This window comes from Mustela lutreola, chromosome 3 (assembly GCF_030435805.1).
Source record: "Mustela lutreola isolate mMusLut2 chromosome 3, mMusLut2.pri, whole genome shotgun sequence".
In the NCBI taxonomy this organism is placed as follows: domain Eukaryota; kingdom Metazoa; phylum Chordata; class Mammalia; order Carnivora; family Mustelidae; genus Mustela; species Mustela lutreola.
In genome coordinates, this window is record NC_081292.1 from 175,549,939 (window position 1) to 175,565,486 (window position 15,548).

At 48.3% G+C, this 15,548-nt stretch overlaps 1 protein-coding gene across 9 annotated transcripts in view; it reads left to right on the top strand.

Annotated features, from left to right (window-relative positions):
• Positions 1 to 14,201, top strand: part of COL4A4 (collagen type IV alpha 4 chain) — a 123,571-nt gene extending 109,370 nt beyond the window's left edge. For 4 of the 9 annotated variants that reach the window (XM_059167837.1, XM_059167835.1, XM_059167840.1 and 1 more), the window contains 5 exons: positions 321 to 440; positions 5,552 to 5,668; positions 6,779 to 6,967; positions 8,622 to 8,908; positions 9,273 to 14,201. In XM_059167837.1, coding sequence (XP_059023820.1) covers positions 321 to 440; positions 5,552 to 5,668; positions 6,779 to 6,967; positions 8,622 to 8,908; positions 9,273 to 9,536 — 977 coding nt within the window. In that variant the 3' untranslated portion in view covers positions 9,537 to 14,201. The other 5 variants (XM_059167839.1, XM_059167838.1, XM_059167841.1 and 2 more) reach the window with 5 other exon arrangements.
• Positions 14,202 to 15,548: the final 1,347 nt, after the last annotated feature.

Below are 15,548 nucleotides of genomic sequence, written 5' to 3' on the forward strand. Positions count from 1 at the left end.
AAAAAGTAGCCCAAAGACAGGAAATCTAGTGAAGGTCACCAGACTGTTCCTGCCCCAACAAACCTTCACTATTCTGTACTTGTTTCGCTTCCTCTGAGATCCCACTCAGTCAGTCAGTCATGTATTTAGCACAGTGCTTTCCAGAAGTTTCTCTGCCCCACAGTGGACAGAGTCCCCACCTTCACAGAGCTGATGTTGGGTGATTGACCTCTGATTCTTGGGTGTTGTGTCGGCAGTCCATCTAGCTGGAGAGGGCAGAAGGAGCTTGTGTGTAAGGTGGGAGTCCCTCACACAAGCAGTAATTGTAATTTCAGGAGAACCAGGACCGCCTGCCGATGTGGAGTCCTGCCCTCGAATCCCGGGGCTTCCCGGGGTACCAGGCCCGAGAGGACCAGAAGGAGCCATGGGGGTCCCTGGAGTGAGAGGGCCCCCGGGACCAGGTACGAGGCTGGAGTCTTTTGTTCATTATGTACATCAAATGCTGCTGGAATGAACATCTAGGCATCTTGCTGTGCAGTTCTTAGCATGGAGTCTAAATTCCTCGTGAGTAGGAAGCAATGTAATCTCCTCTTTGACAGTTTTCTACATTTCTCCTGAGGTTCGATCACGTCCTCACTGGATCAGCACAAGCCCGCTCTTTTTATGTTGAACTCGTACTTGAATCTCTCCCACTTGGGCAACTTTTGGGCATGAGGCTTTGAGGCCTATTATACAGCAGAGTAGATGCTCTATTAATAGTCATTAATAGCTGTTGACTTGATTTTGAATTACAAATACTCGCATTGGGGCTCAGTGGAGCAGAAACACCCTAAGAGAAGGGGGAAGGAGATGTCTCACTCGGAGAAGGATCACAGGAAAGGGGAAGGGTCAATCTAAATTTTGGCCATGACCTTGAGTATTCGTTTAATTAATTTGACCATTGCACATGTAAGGGTCACAGAAGCCTTAGCTAAGCACTTCAACCAAACCATTCCTTTAAAAACGATCTTCCAAATGCTTTATGTGCTCTTCACAGATCCCCACCACACTGGTCATTGACCAGATATTAAAGGAGTCCGGGCTGGTCAGCTCAAGGTCACTGATGCAAATTACCCCAGGAGCCATGAGGCCGTTCTCTTTCCTGGTTTCCCACTGCCCAGGTGTGGCTCTGGCTTTTTCTGGTTTGGGGCCAAAGGATTTGGAAATAGAACTTGAGTTTTGTATCACCTGTGCGTGTGTGTGTGTGTGTGTGTGTGTGTGTGTTTCCCCAAAGCCAAACAGCTATGGGCCCAAAAGATGTCCCCTCTGCCGGTGTCTGAGTAGTTGTTTGGGTAATATCCAGAACCTGGAGCCCCCCTGAGACTGGTTTTGTCTGTGTTTGCTGTGTTTTGCTGCACTGCATCTGTGTTTCTGCATTAAGCTAATTGGGTGTCGGTCGGAGCAACTTCCATTTTCTGGCGTGGGGAACACTGGGAAGTGAGCGTAGTTCCTTGTCACTCATGGCATGGATCAAGCTCTCTGTCCATCAGAATCACTCTTCACACAACCTACTTTTAAAACCAACCCCCTTGTTGTGTATATAATTGCAACTGAGGGCTGGGACAACCGCCCCCTACACATACACACACCCCTTCAGAAAAGTCCACTTTCAAGTAGAAGATATGGCTGGTAATGCGGTTCTGCAAATGTATTTCAGTAAATACTTCCAGATCCTCTGCACTCTTTAGAAAGTATGGTATTAGGCATTGTGGGAAATACAGAGGTGACTAAGATGTGCCCCGCCCCCCCCCCACCCCAGTGCCTCTAACCTCACGGCAGAAAGAGCTGGTAGAACAGAAGTAATTCTAAATAACGAGAGATTATAATTTGTGTTTTCAAGGAGTTTCTGGCAAAGTCCCGAGGACAATGAGACAGGGAGAGGTGAACTTCAGTATGGAGGGCTGTAAGATAGCTGAGACCCAGGCAAGAACTGGCCTTTGAACATAGCCTTTAAGGACAGTTGGGGCTTTGAGGGACCAGAATTCTCCAAAAGGGAGATAACAGGGGCACAGTTGGGCAGGTCAGCTGCATCCTTGCTACACAAATTGTGGACCAGCGCAACTCAGGCACAGACTTTCCAAGTCAGAATCTGCATTTTAGCAAGATCCCAGAATATGTGTATGTATATTCAACTTTGAGAAACCCTAACCATATTATGTGAATGGGGTCCTTAAAACAGTCAGCTAAGAGCAACACCATCCCAAGGGACTCAGTCCTCACTGTGGGCTCAAGTCATCTGGAGGGGCTGGAAACAATAGCGATGCCTCCTCCCAGACCAACTAAATGCAGAAGGCAGAGCCCAAGGATCAATGTGTTGGAAGCACTCCCCAGGTGACCCTAGCGGATAACCAGGGTTGAGAACCACGACTGCCCCCAGTACCAGTTGAGAACAGCTGGGCGGCTGGGCTCACCCATGATGGAGACTTTGGAAAAGAAAGAAAGAAAGTAACTGAGAAGAAAAGCCAAATGGCCAAATAGTTATCTTGGGGGACATACAAGATTCTCTCTCCATAGGTTGTGAGCTTCTGAAAGGGGGCTGACAGGCTACACGGGCCAGCTGTGATCGATCTCCTGTCATCTCTCATTCTGCCCGACCTGGGGCTGGATGGGCTCATCTAGTTGCAAGTAGCCTCAGAAGGGTGTTCTCTGGCTCCCTGTGTCTTCTCCTTATTGACGTCACTGACCCTGCCTGCTGGCACTGGGAATACCTGAGGCCACTGTTGTGCCACAAAATATGACTTATGTGGAAAAAAAGAACAATAACAACAACAAAAAACAACCAGGTGCACAGCCCTTCCCAGAAGGTGCCACCCTTCCTTCCCATGCTGCGCTGCTCCATGGCTCACCTTCCCTCGAGCTCCTTTCTATCTTTCTCCCAAGTACCCACTCCCACGCCAGTGTTCCCTTTTGGCTCCCCCTTCTCTGATGTGGCCTCCACCTCTTGGCCTGCAGTGTATTCCTGGGCACCTGGAATTCCAGGGCACCCCTGCCCTGCCTGTTTTTGTTGGCCAACCCTGGATACATCGACCACACTGTCCAGTAGCTAAAAAATGACAAGTCTATCCTGAGGGTCTAGAGTGGCCAAACCCCGACTGACTGGGGTCATCGGCAGGGCATAGGGCTCGTCATCTGTCCTCTCCTGAAGGTGATTCTTCCGGCTCAGTGTTGGGGGCCACCTGTGCCATCCCCGAGGTCAGCTGTGAAGCATCAGCCGCCACTAGAGAGGACCATCCCCACCTCAAACGACGTTTTTGGCTTCTTCTTGTCTTCCTTTCTGAACCTCTTCCATTGCCAAGCTGGTTTTGTAACCTGGTGCTGTAGCCGAGATCTATACAGAAAAAAGTAATCAAGTTCTGGCTCCTTCCTGCCCAGTGTGAGCAGGTAGCAGCCACACTAAATATATCTTATGTCTGGTAAGAGTCCTCCACCGTGGAAGGCCTCCTGTCTTTCTGCTCACACGTCTCTTTGATCCACAACTTTTCCTTCCCCGGGGGGCCCTCAAAGGCTGGGGCTTCCTGGGATGCACACAAAGGTGGTTTCCATATTGGTTTGAACTGTTACTGCCTAATGGACATTCCCACATCCTGTTAGAGTGTTTAATCTTCAAGTCAACATGTGACGCTCTCCAAGGAGGTAATCCATCAAACACTGGAGGGCTTTTAGATGTAGCTGTAGTCCTTAAAACAAGTTCCAATGGAGAACAAGTTCACATAGGGAAAGCCATAGGCACACAACTCAGATAACAAAAGCCTTCCTTCCTGTCTCTGGAAATTGCCTGACAATTTCTCCAAAGGGAACAAAGCCTGTATCACAACATCTGGTGGGGGAAGTCTTTCCCCAGATCGACAGCGATCTTGCTGCATGTTGATATTTCAGGAAGATGCCTGCTGCCTTTTCCATGATCAGTCCGTTTGCTGGCTTGTCGGCAGAATAGTGCAGTGGCCTCATGTTGTAATCATCTCATGGGTGGGAGAGATAAGAGAATGCTCTGAGCTCACCATCAGGGCCCTGTGTTCCTTCCAAAGGAACTGATGTCCTTGAAGCTGGTGGCAAGGGGTACGCCAGCCAGCACACAGCAGCCCCACCTGGAAAGAGGTTTCTGCCCAGTTACTGGAAACTAGAGGATGTTTCTCACCCAGAGGGGGGGAGAGAGGTTTCCCTTCTCACTTACTGAACGATAACGACAGTCCAGGAACTCATGACAATCCAAGAGAATTTGTTTAAACACAAGGAAGCAGAAAGTGAAATGACTGGGTATGCCCACACCAGCTCTACCAGCACGGATGTAAGGGAACAGACTGGCTGGTTGTGGGGACAGAAGAAGCAGGTTGGTATGGGACACTCTCGGGCAGGCAGTGGTAAAGCAGGATTTTCAAAGTGATGAAATTTGGAGGGGCATGCATTTCAAATGGTTGTAAGATGGGGTCCCGTGTGAGGCAGCAAACTGAGTGGGACATCCAGATGGTCACCCGAGCATGGCAGTCCCCTGCTCTCAACGCTCAGGTGGCTTCCCACGCACTTGAAGAACAAGTTCAAGAGTGAAGTGTGAGCCCTGTCTGACTTCATGTTTGGTTTTAGTCTAATTCGTGGCAGAGAGAGAGAGAGAGAGAGAGAGAGAGGGAGAGAGATTAACAGGTAGAAACCAGAATCCTTGGGAAGGTTAGTAATTCAGGGAATTCCGTAATTCAGGCTAATGGGAATACACTCCTCTACAGGCAAGGACCTTGTCTGCTATCCAAGAGAGGAGATTATGGTTGATGAATTAATGCCTGGACAAAAGTAACCAAACACTTCAAGAACCCCTCAAGTAACAGTGGGACTGTTGCCAGGCCCCCAGTTTACGTCTGCCTAGGGGCGCACCTGAGCTCTGCAGCGTGTCAGGAAGCAGGCTGGCTGCTGATGGAACCCCCCTGGGCAAGGTTCCTCCACTAGCTTTCAGCTCTGCCCCCTTTCTGAGCCTCAGTCTCCCCCACCGCACCCCCCCCCCCCAGGCTGGCACAGGAGAGCGCCTGGTCATGGGGCTGTTGAGAAGACCGAATAGGCTAATCCACATAAAGGGTCGTACCTCCCACCTTGTAAACTCTCAATCAACATTTTAAAAAATTGCTGCTCTTATCTTCCTCCAAATGGAACTTAACTCCCAATCGAATCTTATTAAATTTTACTTATTCCTCTGCTCAGCTTTCTAAGAAAATCATTATTAAGGATAACATCTAATTATAGAAATAAAATATGTTCAATATAAAAAAAATAAACATGAGAATATGAAGAAAGGTGAAGACCTCTCCAGCATCTCCCTGGTCTAGCCCCAAATCCCGGCTCTGCCCACGACTGGCTTATCACTTATGCAAATGACTTGACCTCTCAGAACCTAATGACCCCAGGACCAAGTGGAGGTAGTACAATCCCAGCTCCATGTATCTGGGAAGACGACATGAGCGAATGCAGTGTAGTCCAATGGGGGAGCCCCGGGCCCGGAGTGCTAGCAGGGGTCCTAGTGTTCTCACCGCTGGCATCGTGAATTCTCGTGCAGGGTGCAAAGGAGAGTCTGGGCCGGAGGGCAGGCGGGGCAAGGATGGCCTCCCAGGACCCCCTGGGCCTCCTGGAAGCAAAGGGGACGCGGGAGAAGCCGGCTGCCCTGGAGCACCAGGTAAAAATTTTCAGCTCTTCTTCTTTCCGTGGACACCGTAGATCTGAGACTGTGTACGAGATCCCTGGTCTCTCGGGCGGCTTTCCAAACCGCTCCTATTAGAAGCATTTGCCTTAGATGTGGACTCACCAAGTATTAGGGAGGCAGAAGCAGCAGGCGTGGAACAGGATGACTTCCCCCACGTTCTGAGCCACCCTCGACCATCCCAAAGATGAGCCAAGGTCCTCTCCCCCATTTAGTATTTCCCCAAACCACTACTCGGAGCTCTTTTAGCTGTTGCCTTTCCCAAGGCAAGCCTGGCGTTGTGTGTGATCGCCACCGAGAGGCCGTGAGGAAGGTGGGGTGGCGAGGTGTTCTCACCCTCCACGACGGGCCAAGTCACTTGGCCTCTGTTTTCTGAGTTTGCTTCATCATACTGCTGCATTTATATAGAATACAAGGCTCCTGCTTAAGAAAAAATATCAGGGAGTAGCCATTGGGTGTGGACAGAGATAAGACAGGACAGAATAGTCACTTGAAATATAACGTGCCAGGTCATATGGTGGCCAGAGGGGCCGCAGAGGCTCTCCAGGTGGGTGAGGAGAAGGAGTGACGGGGGCTGAGGACGTCTGTAACAAAATGCAGCCTGAAAGTCAGCTTCAGCCAACGGCGGCGTGTAGAGGGGAGGGCTCCGTGCTGCCTACGCTCGGCTTTCCAAGTCCAAGATCCCCTCCAGTGCAGTCTGGACAGGTCAAACGAGACAAGAGAGTGACCCCAGTCCAGTGCACAAGCTCCTGCATTGTAACTTCTGGTTTACAGCATAGATGGGGAGACTCTACTAGTCTTCCAGAAATGAGTTTTTAAAAAAATAAACAGCTTTTTGTTTCACCTTTGCTCTTGGCAGTTAGAGGCAGCCTTGGGCCTCCTTCAATGGGTCAGCCCCTTGAAGATGCACGGGAGACAGACCCCGCTCGCATTGTGGAGAGCTCTTCATTTCCACCTGCCAGCAACAATGCCAGAACTAGGCCTTCCTTCCCCCTCCCGGCCTCCAAAAATAAGGTTCAAGTGGTGCATGTGTTTGTTAAAACAAACCCCCTGACCTGCCTTCATTTTTTTTCTTTATTCCTCCAGGCCCTCCTGGGCCCACTGGGGACCCTGGGCCCAAAGGGTTTGGGCCTGGATACCTCAGCGGCTTCCTCCTGGTTCTCCACAGTCAGACGGACAGAGAACCCGCCTGCCCTGCGGGCATGCCCCAGCTCTGGACGGGCTACAGCCTCTTATACCTGGAAGGACAGGAGAAGGCGCACAGTCAAGACCTTGGTAGGTGTGGAGCGCGGGGTCACTCCCCAAAAAGCGGAGTACAGCTTTTGGGTTAATCTTACAAACGCATCAGTGTCTGCAGCGATCCCTCCTCTCCTGCAGAGTTTTTTCATTTGAAACAACCACACTTATTCCCAGGGCATTCCCACGAGTGACCCCGTGGGAGATGTGCATTCTGGCTACAATAGTTACCATCTGGTGACTTACTCATTTCTAAAAAATGATCCTTCCTCAGCAGGTTAAATTTAACTCTTATAGATATATAAAGTGTAGTTGTTACCTCCAAATGTACATTATTTAATCAGGACATGGTCAGTCCCTGTGTTTACATGCCAAAGGGTGTGTCCCCGGCAGCCGGGGGGGTTAGACCAGACGGCAGGGGCCGGCGGCCGCTCCCCGCCCTGCTCCAGCTGGTTTTCTAAATCACACAACGTGATTTGGGGAGTTATTGCTTAGTGCTGCTTATTTTCTTTCTTTCTTTTTTTTTTTTTTTTTAATTTTTATTTATTTATTTGTGCTTGCGTGTGCAGGAGCACACAGGACTAAGGTGAGGGGCCAAGGGAGAGAAGCTCAAGCAGGCTCCCTGCCGAGCCAGGAGCCTGACATGGGGTCCATCCCAGGACCCCAAGACCCTGACCTGAGCTGAAAGCAAGAGTCAGACGCTTAACCACCTGAGCCACTCAGGCGTCCCACTTGTCTGTTTTCAGTAGTAGATCTGTAAGCTGCAGGGACTGGTTTCCAGTGAGGAGTTTAAGTTCCCAGGTGCTGGCGAACACGGTATTTCCCAGATCACGGTGGCTGGGTGGTGGGTGCAGGACACAACAGCAGGGGGCACTGATGGGGGGGGACCTTGTCACTGCCCTCCGTGGGCTAGGATCCCTGCTGTCATCAAGGGTGGTCCAGGAGTACAGGCCTAGGGTAGTGGCTACTTATGGTCATTCTCGGTGGGCTTAGCCATGGCCCTTCCCATTTGAGGGCCCGGGGTGCGTTGGGCTGGGGGAGGAAGTTCATGTTCAGTATCTTGGCTCCATTCTCTTCTCCTCACCCTTCTGTTGCCGGTCTCCTCCGTGCCTGGCCTCTGTTCCATCCGTCTTCCACCACCCTAGCCAGAGCCTCCCCACAAAGCTCTGCAGAGCTGCGGGATAAAATCTAAGCTCCTTACAAGACAGACAAAACCTGCACCCTTGGTCTGACTTCTCCCTCGAAGCCCAGATGGAGAGACACAGAGGTCCTAGCATAGATCATTCTACCGGTCATCCCCTCTGGAGTCCCGGTGCTCTTTCCTTCTCACTCCTAGGGCTGGCCATGCTGTGTGTTCACTGTCCAAATGCTCAGCCTTCTCCCCAAGCAAACCAGGGCGTGAGCTTTGTGGAGACCCAGCGGGACTAACCGCACCCCTCCAGCAGCGGGTGCATTGCTCGGTTCGGGCGGGAATGAGGAGAGAATGAGTGAATGGGGGCTGGCCCCGGGACCAGGGAGGTGGCAGAATTGGCCAGGGCCGCAGCCTGCCGTCCCCGCCACAGAAATGGGCTTCGGCAGGTGCATCTGTGTGAGCGGCGGACTGCGCGTCCGCGAATGGCACCTGCGCGGACGGTCCCGGCGTACAGCAGGCCCCGCACCTCGCCCACCACATGGCCTCGCCTTCCTTCCCAAGGGCTGGCAGGGTCTTGCCTTCCCGTGTTCAGCACGCTGCCCTTCGCCTACTGCAATATCCACCAAGTGTGCCACTACGGCCGGAGGAACGACCGGTCCTACTGGCTGGCGAGCGCCGCCCCGCTGCCCATGACCCCGCTGTCGGAGGAGGAGATCCGCCCGTACATCAGCCGCTGTGCGGTGTGCGAGGCCCCGGCGCCGGTGGTGGCGCTGCACAGCCAGGACCAGTCCATCCCCCTGTGCCCGCGGACCTGGAGGAGCCTGTGGATCGGGTACTCGTTCCTGATGGTGAGCCCCTGCACGCCCACTGCTTCTGCCCCGGGATGCCCTGAGCTCCGCGGGACGGACAGACAGCGCTAGGACAGGGGTCGTGAACATATTCCCAAACCCCAGCCTGGTGAGATGTAGGGCCACCTTCCTTACTGACGTTTTTCGTTTGTTTTATGATTTTGCGAGGTTGTAGACGTTGGCTTTGCTTCAACCCTCAGAGAAAGTGGTTTCATGTTGTGTGCACAGTCGCAGGCCCCCGCCTCCCTTCCCCTGCGGAGCCTACCTAGTTCGCCCCTCCTGGGAGTCTTTCGCGTGGCGCGGGCTGGGTCTGGGGTCGTTCGCCCGTTGTCTGAGCCCTAACTCTGGCTTGTTGTCCTGGCAGCACACGGGGGCTGGGGACCAGGGAGGAGGGCAGGCCCTCATGTCCCCTGGCAGCTGCCTGGAAGATTTCCGAGCCGCGCCGTTCCTCGAATGCCAAGGCCGCCAGGGAACTTGCCACTTTTTTGCCAACAAGTATAGCTTCTGGCTGACGACCGTAAGAGCCGACTTGCAGTTTTCCTCTGCACCGACGCCGGACACCTTAAAGGAGAGCCAGGCCCAGCGCCAGAGGATCAGCAGGTGCCAGGTGTGCATGAAGTACAGCTAGAGAAGCCGCGGCTCGCCAGCATGTCACCTGGGGAAACTGCCTGGGGGCCCTAGGGGTGCCCAGGCTGTGCTGAGACATTCATGGTGCTCATTTCAGACCCCAGTTTCAGCGGCCCCTTCCTTTCCCTGAGGTTATCCCCACCTTCCTCTCATCCCTTCCTTTGTTCAGGACGAGATTAAGCAAATGTTCCTCTTACGGATTTATTTGCACCTACCAATTTAGATGAAACCCAGATATTCTTATGTTTTTGAGGATGATGGAAGAGCTGGCTTTATTTAAAACGATGCTAATTCACAGGAAGGCAAAGAGATGATAAAGGCCAGATTACAAATTACATTACTGAAAACTTCGCTCATTGGTTATAGCATCTCAAACAATTGACGTCAATTACTCTATAATAGGGTGGGTTTCTGGACGGATTTTATAGGAGAAAAAAATAAATAGGCCAACAAATGAAACTAGAAAGTGGAGATTTCCAACCTCTCAAAATGATTTCCTCTGTAATCTGTTTTCCCATGCACTTTAAATAATTGTAAAACCGTGACCCAAGGAGATGCTAAAAAAAAAAAAAAAAAAAAGAAAGAAAGAAAAGAAAAGAAAAAAGAAAAAGAAAGAGAGAAAAGGAAAAAAAAATCCACACAGAGAGCGGTAACAGTTCATTTCAAAGCAGAATGAATCATTATGCCAGGAAGGACCACAGTCTCTGCATTCCAGAGATGCTGCATTAGCATAAACACATCACAGATGAACATAAAACGTGTTCTCTTCTGCATTTTTCAGAGAATGGAAATGCCTACTTTGGCAATTCTTTTGAAAAGTAGCATTTATGGAAAAAAATATATTCAATAAGGGATTAAGAGCCTAAGAGCTATTAATGAATATTAAGGCAGTGATTCACAAAAATGGGCTCCCCATTGCCGTGAACTTCCAAACAGACGGCATTTGCCCAGTCGGGGTCCAGTGAGTCTTTGGTGTGTGCGTGCTAATGGGACTGAAGCCACATGGGGCTTCGCTCAGACACACCAGCTCACACAAAGCATCCTGCTCCCCTCCCCAGGAGCCCTGCAGAGCTGCCTTGCAGCCCGCCAAGGACGCTTTTCCTCCAGAACATAATGGCATTTCATACCGGGAAGTGACAGAGCTATCATTATGCACTTGGGAGAAAATTAAGGGCCAGCTTAATTAAACTTAGGTAAGAAGATTCATGTAAGTCATGGTGACCCGGCCAGGAAGATATGGTGCTATTTTAGAAAAAAAGCAAAACAAAAAACCCAAAAAAACCTGCAATTTGAATTTTATGTGCCTATTATTGGTTTTTACAGAAACATCCCGTTTTTCCAATTTTAAAAACATTCTTCTATTTTTTGTCAGTATTCTACCTAGGCAGCCGTTTGACATTTGGAATTAGTATTTTCTATAAAAGTTCAGAAGATATATCAATTTAGTATGAGTAGTTTTCTGAATAGGAAAGGATACATTTCCTATTCTAGTAGGGATTCAGCAATCTAATCCAAAAAATCAGAAAGCTTGTTGGAAATAAATTAGAGGAAACCTGCCTTCCTCATTTAAAAACATGTCATTTTAGAAGAAAAATAAAGAGATTTCTCATGAGCAAGTGATACTCATTTCTGTGCTTAGTTTCAATGCACTTAAAAATAATTGAGAGGAGAAAAACTCAATTAAAATTTTGTTTATAAGAGATGTTTTCCTTGCCAAACATTGATTAGCAATGAGCTCTTATATGTAGAACATATTTCAAATGAGTCTAGCTATGGGCTACTCCCAGGATGGCAATTTATTTTAAAACTTTCCAGTAAAAAGGAAAAAAAATGTACATTTTAAGATGAAAGCAGAGTATTTCATGGTTCATTTGACCCATTTATTGATTGTTTTTAATCGTGCTATGGCATGTTAAGTATTTCTGAGCACCTGAAATTTAAGCTGATTTCAACCTCGTTTATAATTACAATTTTCCGTTTCCCAAGTTTTATTACATTTTACCAAACGTCAAGCCTTCTAAAATCTCATCTTGTTCATTCATGAATTTGGTCTGGGAAGAGATAAGGGTGAGAAATAGGACATTGGAGACGTGCTTTGTGTGGTGAAGTATTTTACCCGTATTAGAATATTATCTTAGTAAGCTTCCCAAATACATCTTAAAACACAGGCTGAATTACGTGTGCAATTTACTCCACGGTGAGCCTGGGATTGTGTTTGAGACTGTTCAAAATACTGGCATTGCAAGATCCCCTCTCTAAATGTTGCATAATTGTTGCCCTAAAGGGAAAACAGTGGGACAGATAACTCCTCAGATTAGAAGACTGTTTTCTTCACCACCTTAAATATCAGTACTTTGAAATGTCCTTTTTCTGGATGAACAAACCTTTATGCTGGCTAATCCATGACTGGTGAGGATCCTTGTCAATATTCCTTCCTAGGAAGCCTCTCCCCCACCTTGCTGGTTGGAAAGCATCTAGACTGTCCAGTGGGGACTGCTCTGGGTCCCCCGGGGAGGACAGGATGTTTCCTCCTGGGTTCTCATGCTCAGTCAGTGGAGCCCATCCATGTCCATGCAGGTGTCCTGGTACCCAGGCCTCCATGCTGCCAGTGGTGGGTCGCTCATTCCTTGTCCTCCTGTATCTCCCAGACCAAAACTTAAGAGGCCACTTCCGGTGGATGGCTGCCTTCCCCTCTGGCCTTACAGTGTCTCCTTGCAGCATTTTTCTTTCCCCCGTATTCTTGATGGTAAACAGCTCCCAGCTGATGCCTCTACTTGTCAAATCCCATTCATCTCTCCAAGATGCAAACCTGATTTTTTTTTTTTTCCTTTGCCTTAAAAATTGCTCGATGACTCCTGTGGCTGTACAGTCCAAGTGACTTCCCATGGGGTGACAGGCTGCACGCAGCTCACCTGTGCATGCATCCCAGAGACATGTTCCCAGCTCTGTGACCCGGCTCCTGCTCTTTCTCCCAGTGACGTCCCAGTTCCAGGACCTTTACCGGGGACACAACTGCTTCTTTACAGACTGAAGGAGCTGGAGCAGAGAGTGGGTGTGAATTTCCCCCCGGGAGACTCGGACTCCCTTCCTCCACTCCCAGGACAACAGATGGGCCTGGCCGCTCTCCCGTGCTCCCACCTCGCTCCTGTAAGGTGTCCTCGTACTTCCTCCAGGCACTTGCTCCAATGCAAGCCTCTTGAGGGCAGGGCGAAGCTTCACTCAACTGTATGCCCAGGGCCTACACAGAGCTGAGCCCATTATTGATAATTCTGCTTTCAGTGAATTATCATTATGTATCATTAGGAGTTAGATACTTAATTTCAGTAAGTATCATTAGGAGTTAGATCTGTGCATGTAGGGTTCTCGTGGACAAAATGGTAACAAGTATAAGTCATTTCTTGTTTCAAAGTACATGAATGCGCCCACAGATCTACACACCCACTGTCTCCTCTTTGCAGTGACGGTCAGAAAGCCCACTAATAAGCTGCATTCATTACCCCCTGAAATTCAGCTTGCTTTTCCACTGAAATTTCAGAAATGATAAGATCCCTGAGGTTTGGTTGAGAGAAGGCTCTTCATTGAAATGGGACAAGACTTAACTCAGGCCATAACCTGTACTCCCCCATCATGTGAGATCTTCCCAGTCAAGATCCCATCGACAAGGTTTGTATACAAGTTTTCGGTGCTTAGAAAAATAGTCAACAAAAGGTCCAAAACTGGATTTTACCAGATTTGGTTCTGAGCCTCTTGTAGATTATAATAAAGGAAACCAGCTCTATGCGATCCAGGAAATCACCTTAGATTTGTTTCTATCAGCTCATCCAACAAATCTGATAAGTTTTACTTTTATTTGTTACGACTTCAGGAACAGTGAGAAAACGTGGATTCTGGAGCTGGTTTGAAGCCGGCTCTATCACTGCCCCACTGTACCACCCGGGGTGAGTTACACCTCCTCTCTAAACCCCAATTTCCTCATTTATAAAATGGGACCTAATACCTACTCTTCCATCGAAAACTCAGTTAGATTATATGTCTAACACATAGCAGTCGTTGTGCATATACTCTGGTCACATCTTCTATTTAAAACAATCTAACATGAGAAAACATTTCTTTTTTTTTTTTTCCATAGTGGAATTATATTAGGGTTCTTACAGGGCATATAAATAACTGATTAGAATTATTTATATCTGGTCAATTTTTATGTCTTTAGGAATGTTATTTTATTTCAGTTCTCAAAGTTACTGTAACCACCCCCCCTCTCCACACACACACAGAATCACAATTTCCTACAGGGACATTATCAGGAAGTTCTGCAGGGAACAAAACAATTGACATTAAAAATCAGTACTCTGCAATTGTCACAGTTATTATCTGCCAGAGACTCTGCATAATGCATTTTAAACCACCGAGGCTGGCTGCCACATCCATGTGAAATGCTTGAATTTTATGGTGCTTAAATATTTAATGATTCATAGGAAAAAATGTGAGACGTGTCCAATAAATTGCATCTCTTTCTCTATCCCATGGTTGTAAAATATAAAGATTTTCAGCCATGTAACATTTGCAAGATACCTGGTCTGTGATTGTCATTTCAATCTTTGTTGTATTCCAAGTTATAATATTGTTCATTACATATATAAAATTCTGTGATGACCTCCAAAAACAACTGTGTTTTATCTGGTGCATTTATTTTCTTTCAAGCCGAAGTAAGCTTACTTTCTGATGTACCTCACTCTTACTGCGGCCCATTTAGGAGCTGGCTTAGAGGGGAGAATGGGTTAGATGGTCAAGGTGTAGACTATAGGGGAAAAGAAGATGGGCAGAGTGTAGAAAGTGCCCCTTTTGAGGAGAAGATAGAATTCTGAGGCTCTGGGAAGTGCTGGCCAGCACACAGTAATAGGATAATCAGGTCTCAGGCCAAAGGGTCAACATCAGCCCCTGTTGAGTTCCATGGGCAACTGGAACTAGGTGGGGGACCCTGTGGACCCGTGCGGACCTCAGTTGTCCCATTAGTTGAAGGAGAATTAGACCACTGCTTCATAGGTTTGTCCTGAGGATTAAAAGTTAGGGATACAACTACAAAGAGAAAAAAATGCCGGGTGCTATCACTGATAACTATATTAACTAGAAGTTAGGTGTTAGGCATTGGTAGTCAATAACTTTTCATAGAGTTCCTCTTTCTAAGTAGGAGTATTTGGTCCAACCTCTCACCTGATAGAGAAAGAAAAGTATTTAGCATTTCTTGGGCACCTACTAAATGACAAGAACTATATTAACCCTGTTGTATGTGCTCCTCCTCAACCTCCCAACTCTATTTTATAGACAAGAAGACTCATTTAGGGAGAATAAGTAGGTTCCACAATCAGCACCCAGTGGAACGTGAACCCTGGTCTGTCACTAAAGATTGTGCTCTTTTCCATTAAACCATCACCTCCCAGAAGCTTTCGCATTTGTAGGTTTGCTAGTAAAGGGTCTCATGCAGATGTCACTGTGAACTGTTGCTCTCACTGCAAAGTCCCAGGTCACACATCCTCCCACAGCCTGCCCAGCTCAGTGTGGAGATGGTCTTCAACTGCCCTTGGCGGGGAGGAAGGTGGGGAACCTCTGAGGACAAAGTGATCTGGGGGGTATCCAAAAGGCCTGCTGTATCTCGGGTCCTCTGAAAACCAGCCAGGCCTCCAGAGCCCCTTGATGTCTATTCCAGGTCAGCCATTCAGGAGAACCTTTCTGAGTTGGATAAAGGAGTATCTGGAGGTCTTTCCCTGGAGGCTGGGTCACTGTGGCACCAGCCAGCTTAGCTATTTTCATTCTCCTGTTTGCCAGCAAGGCACTTCCTGTCATGCACTATCTGGGCTTGCATCCTCAATGATAAATACCTAGGGTTCTTTATCAGCTAACACTGCAATTCTCAACCAGTCATCATTTTCATCTCTTTGGAAAAAGGAAGAACATTGAAAATGAATAAAAAGCTTTGGTTGCCAAGTAGCCCATCTGCTTTACAGTACACACAATA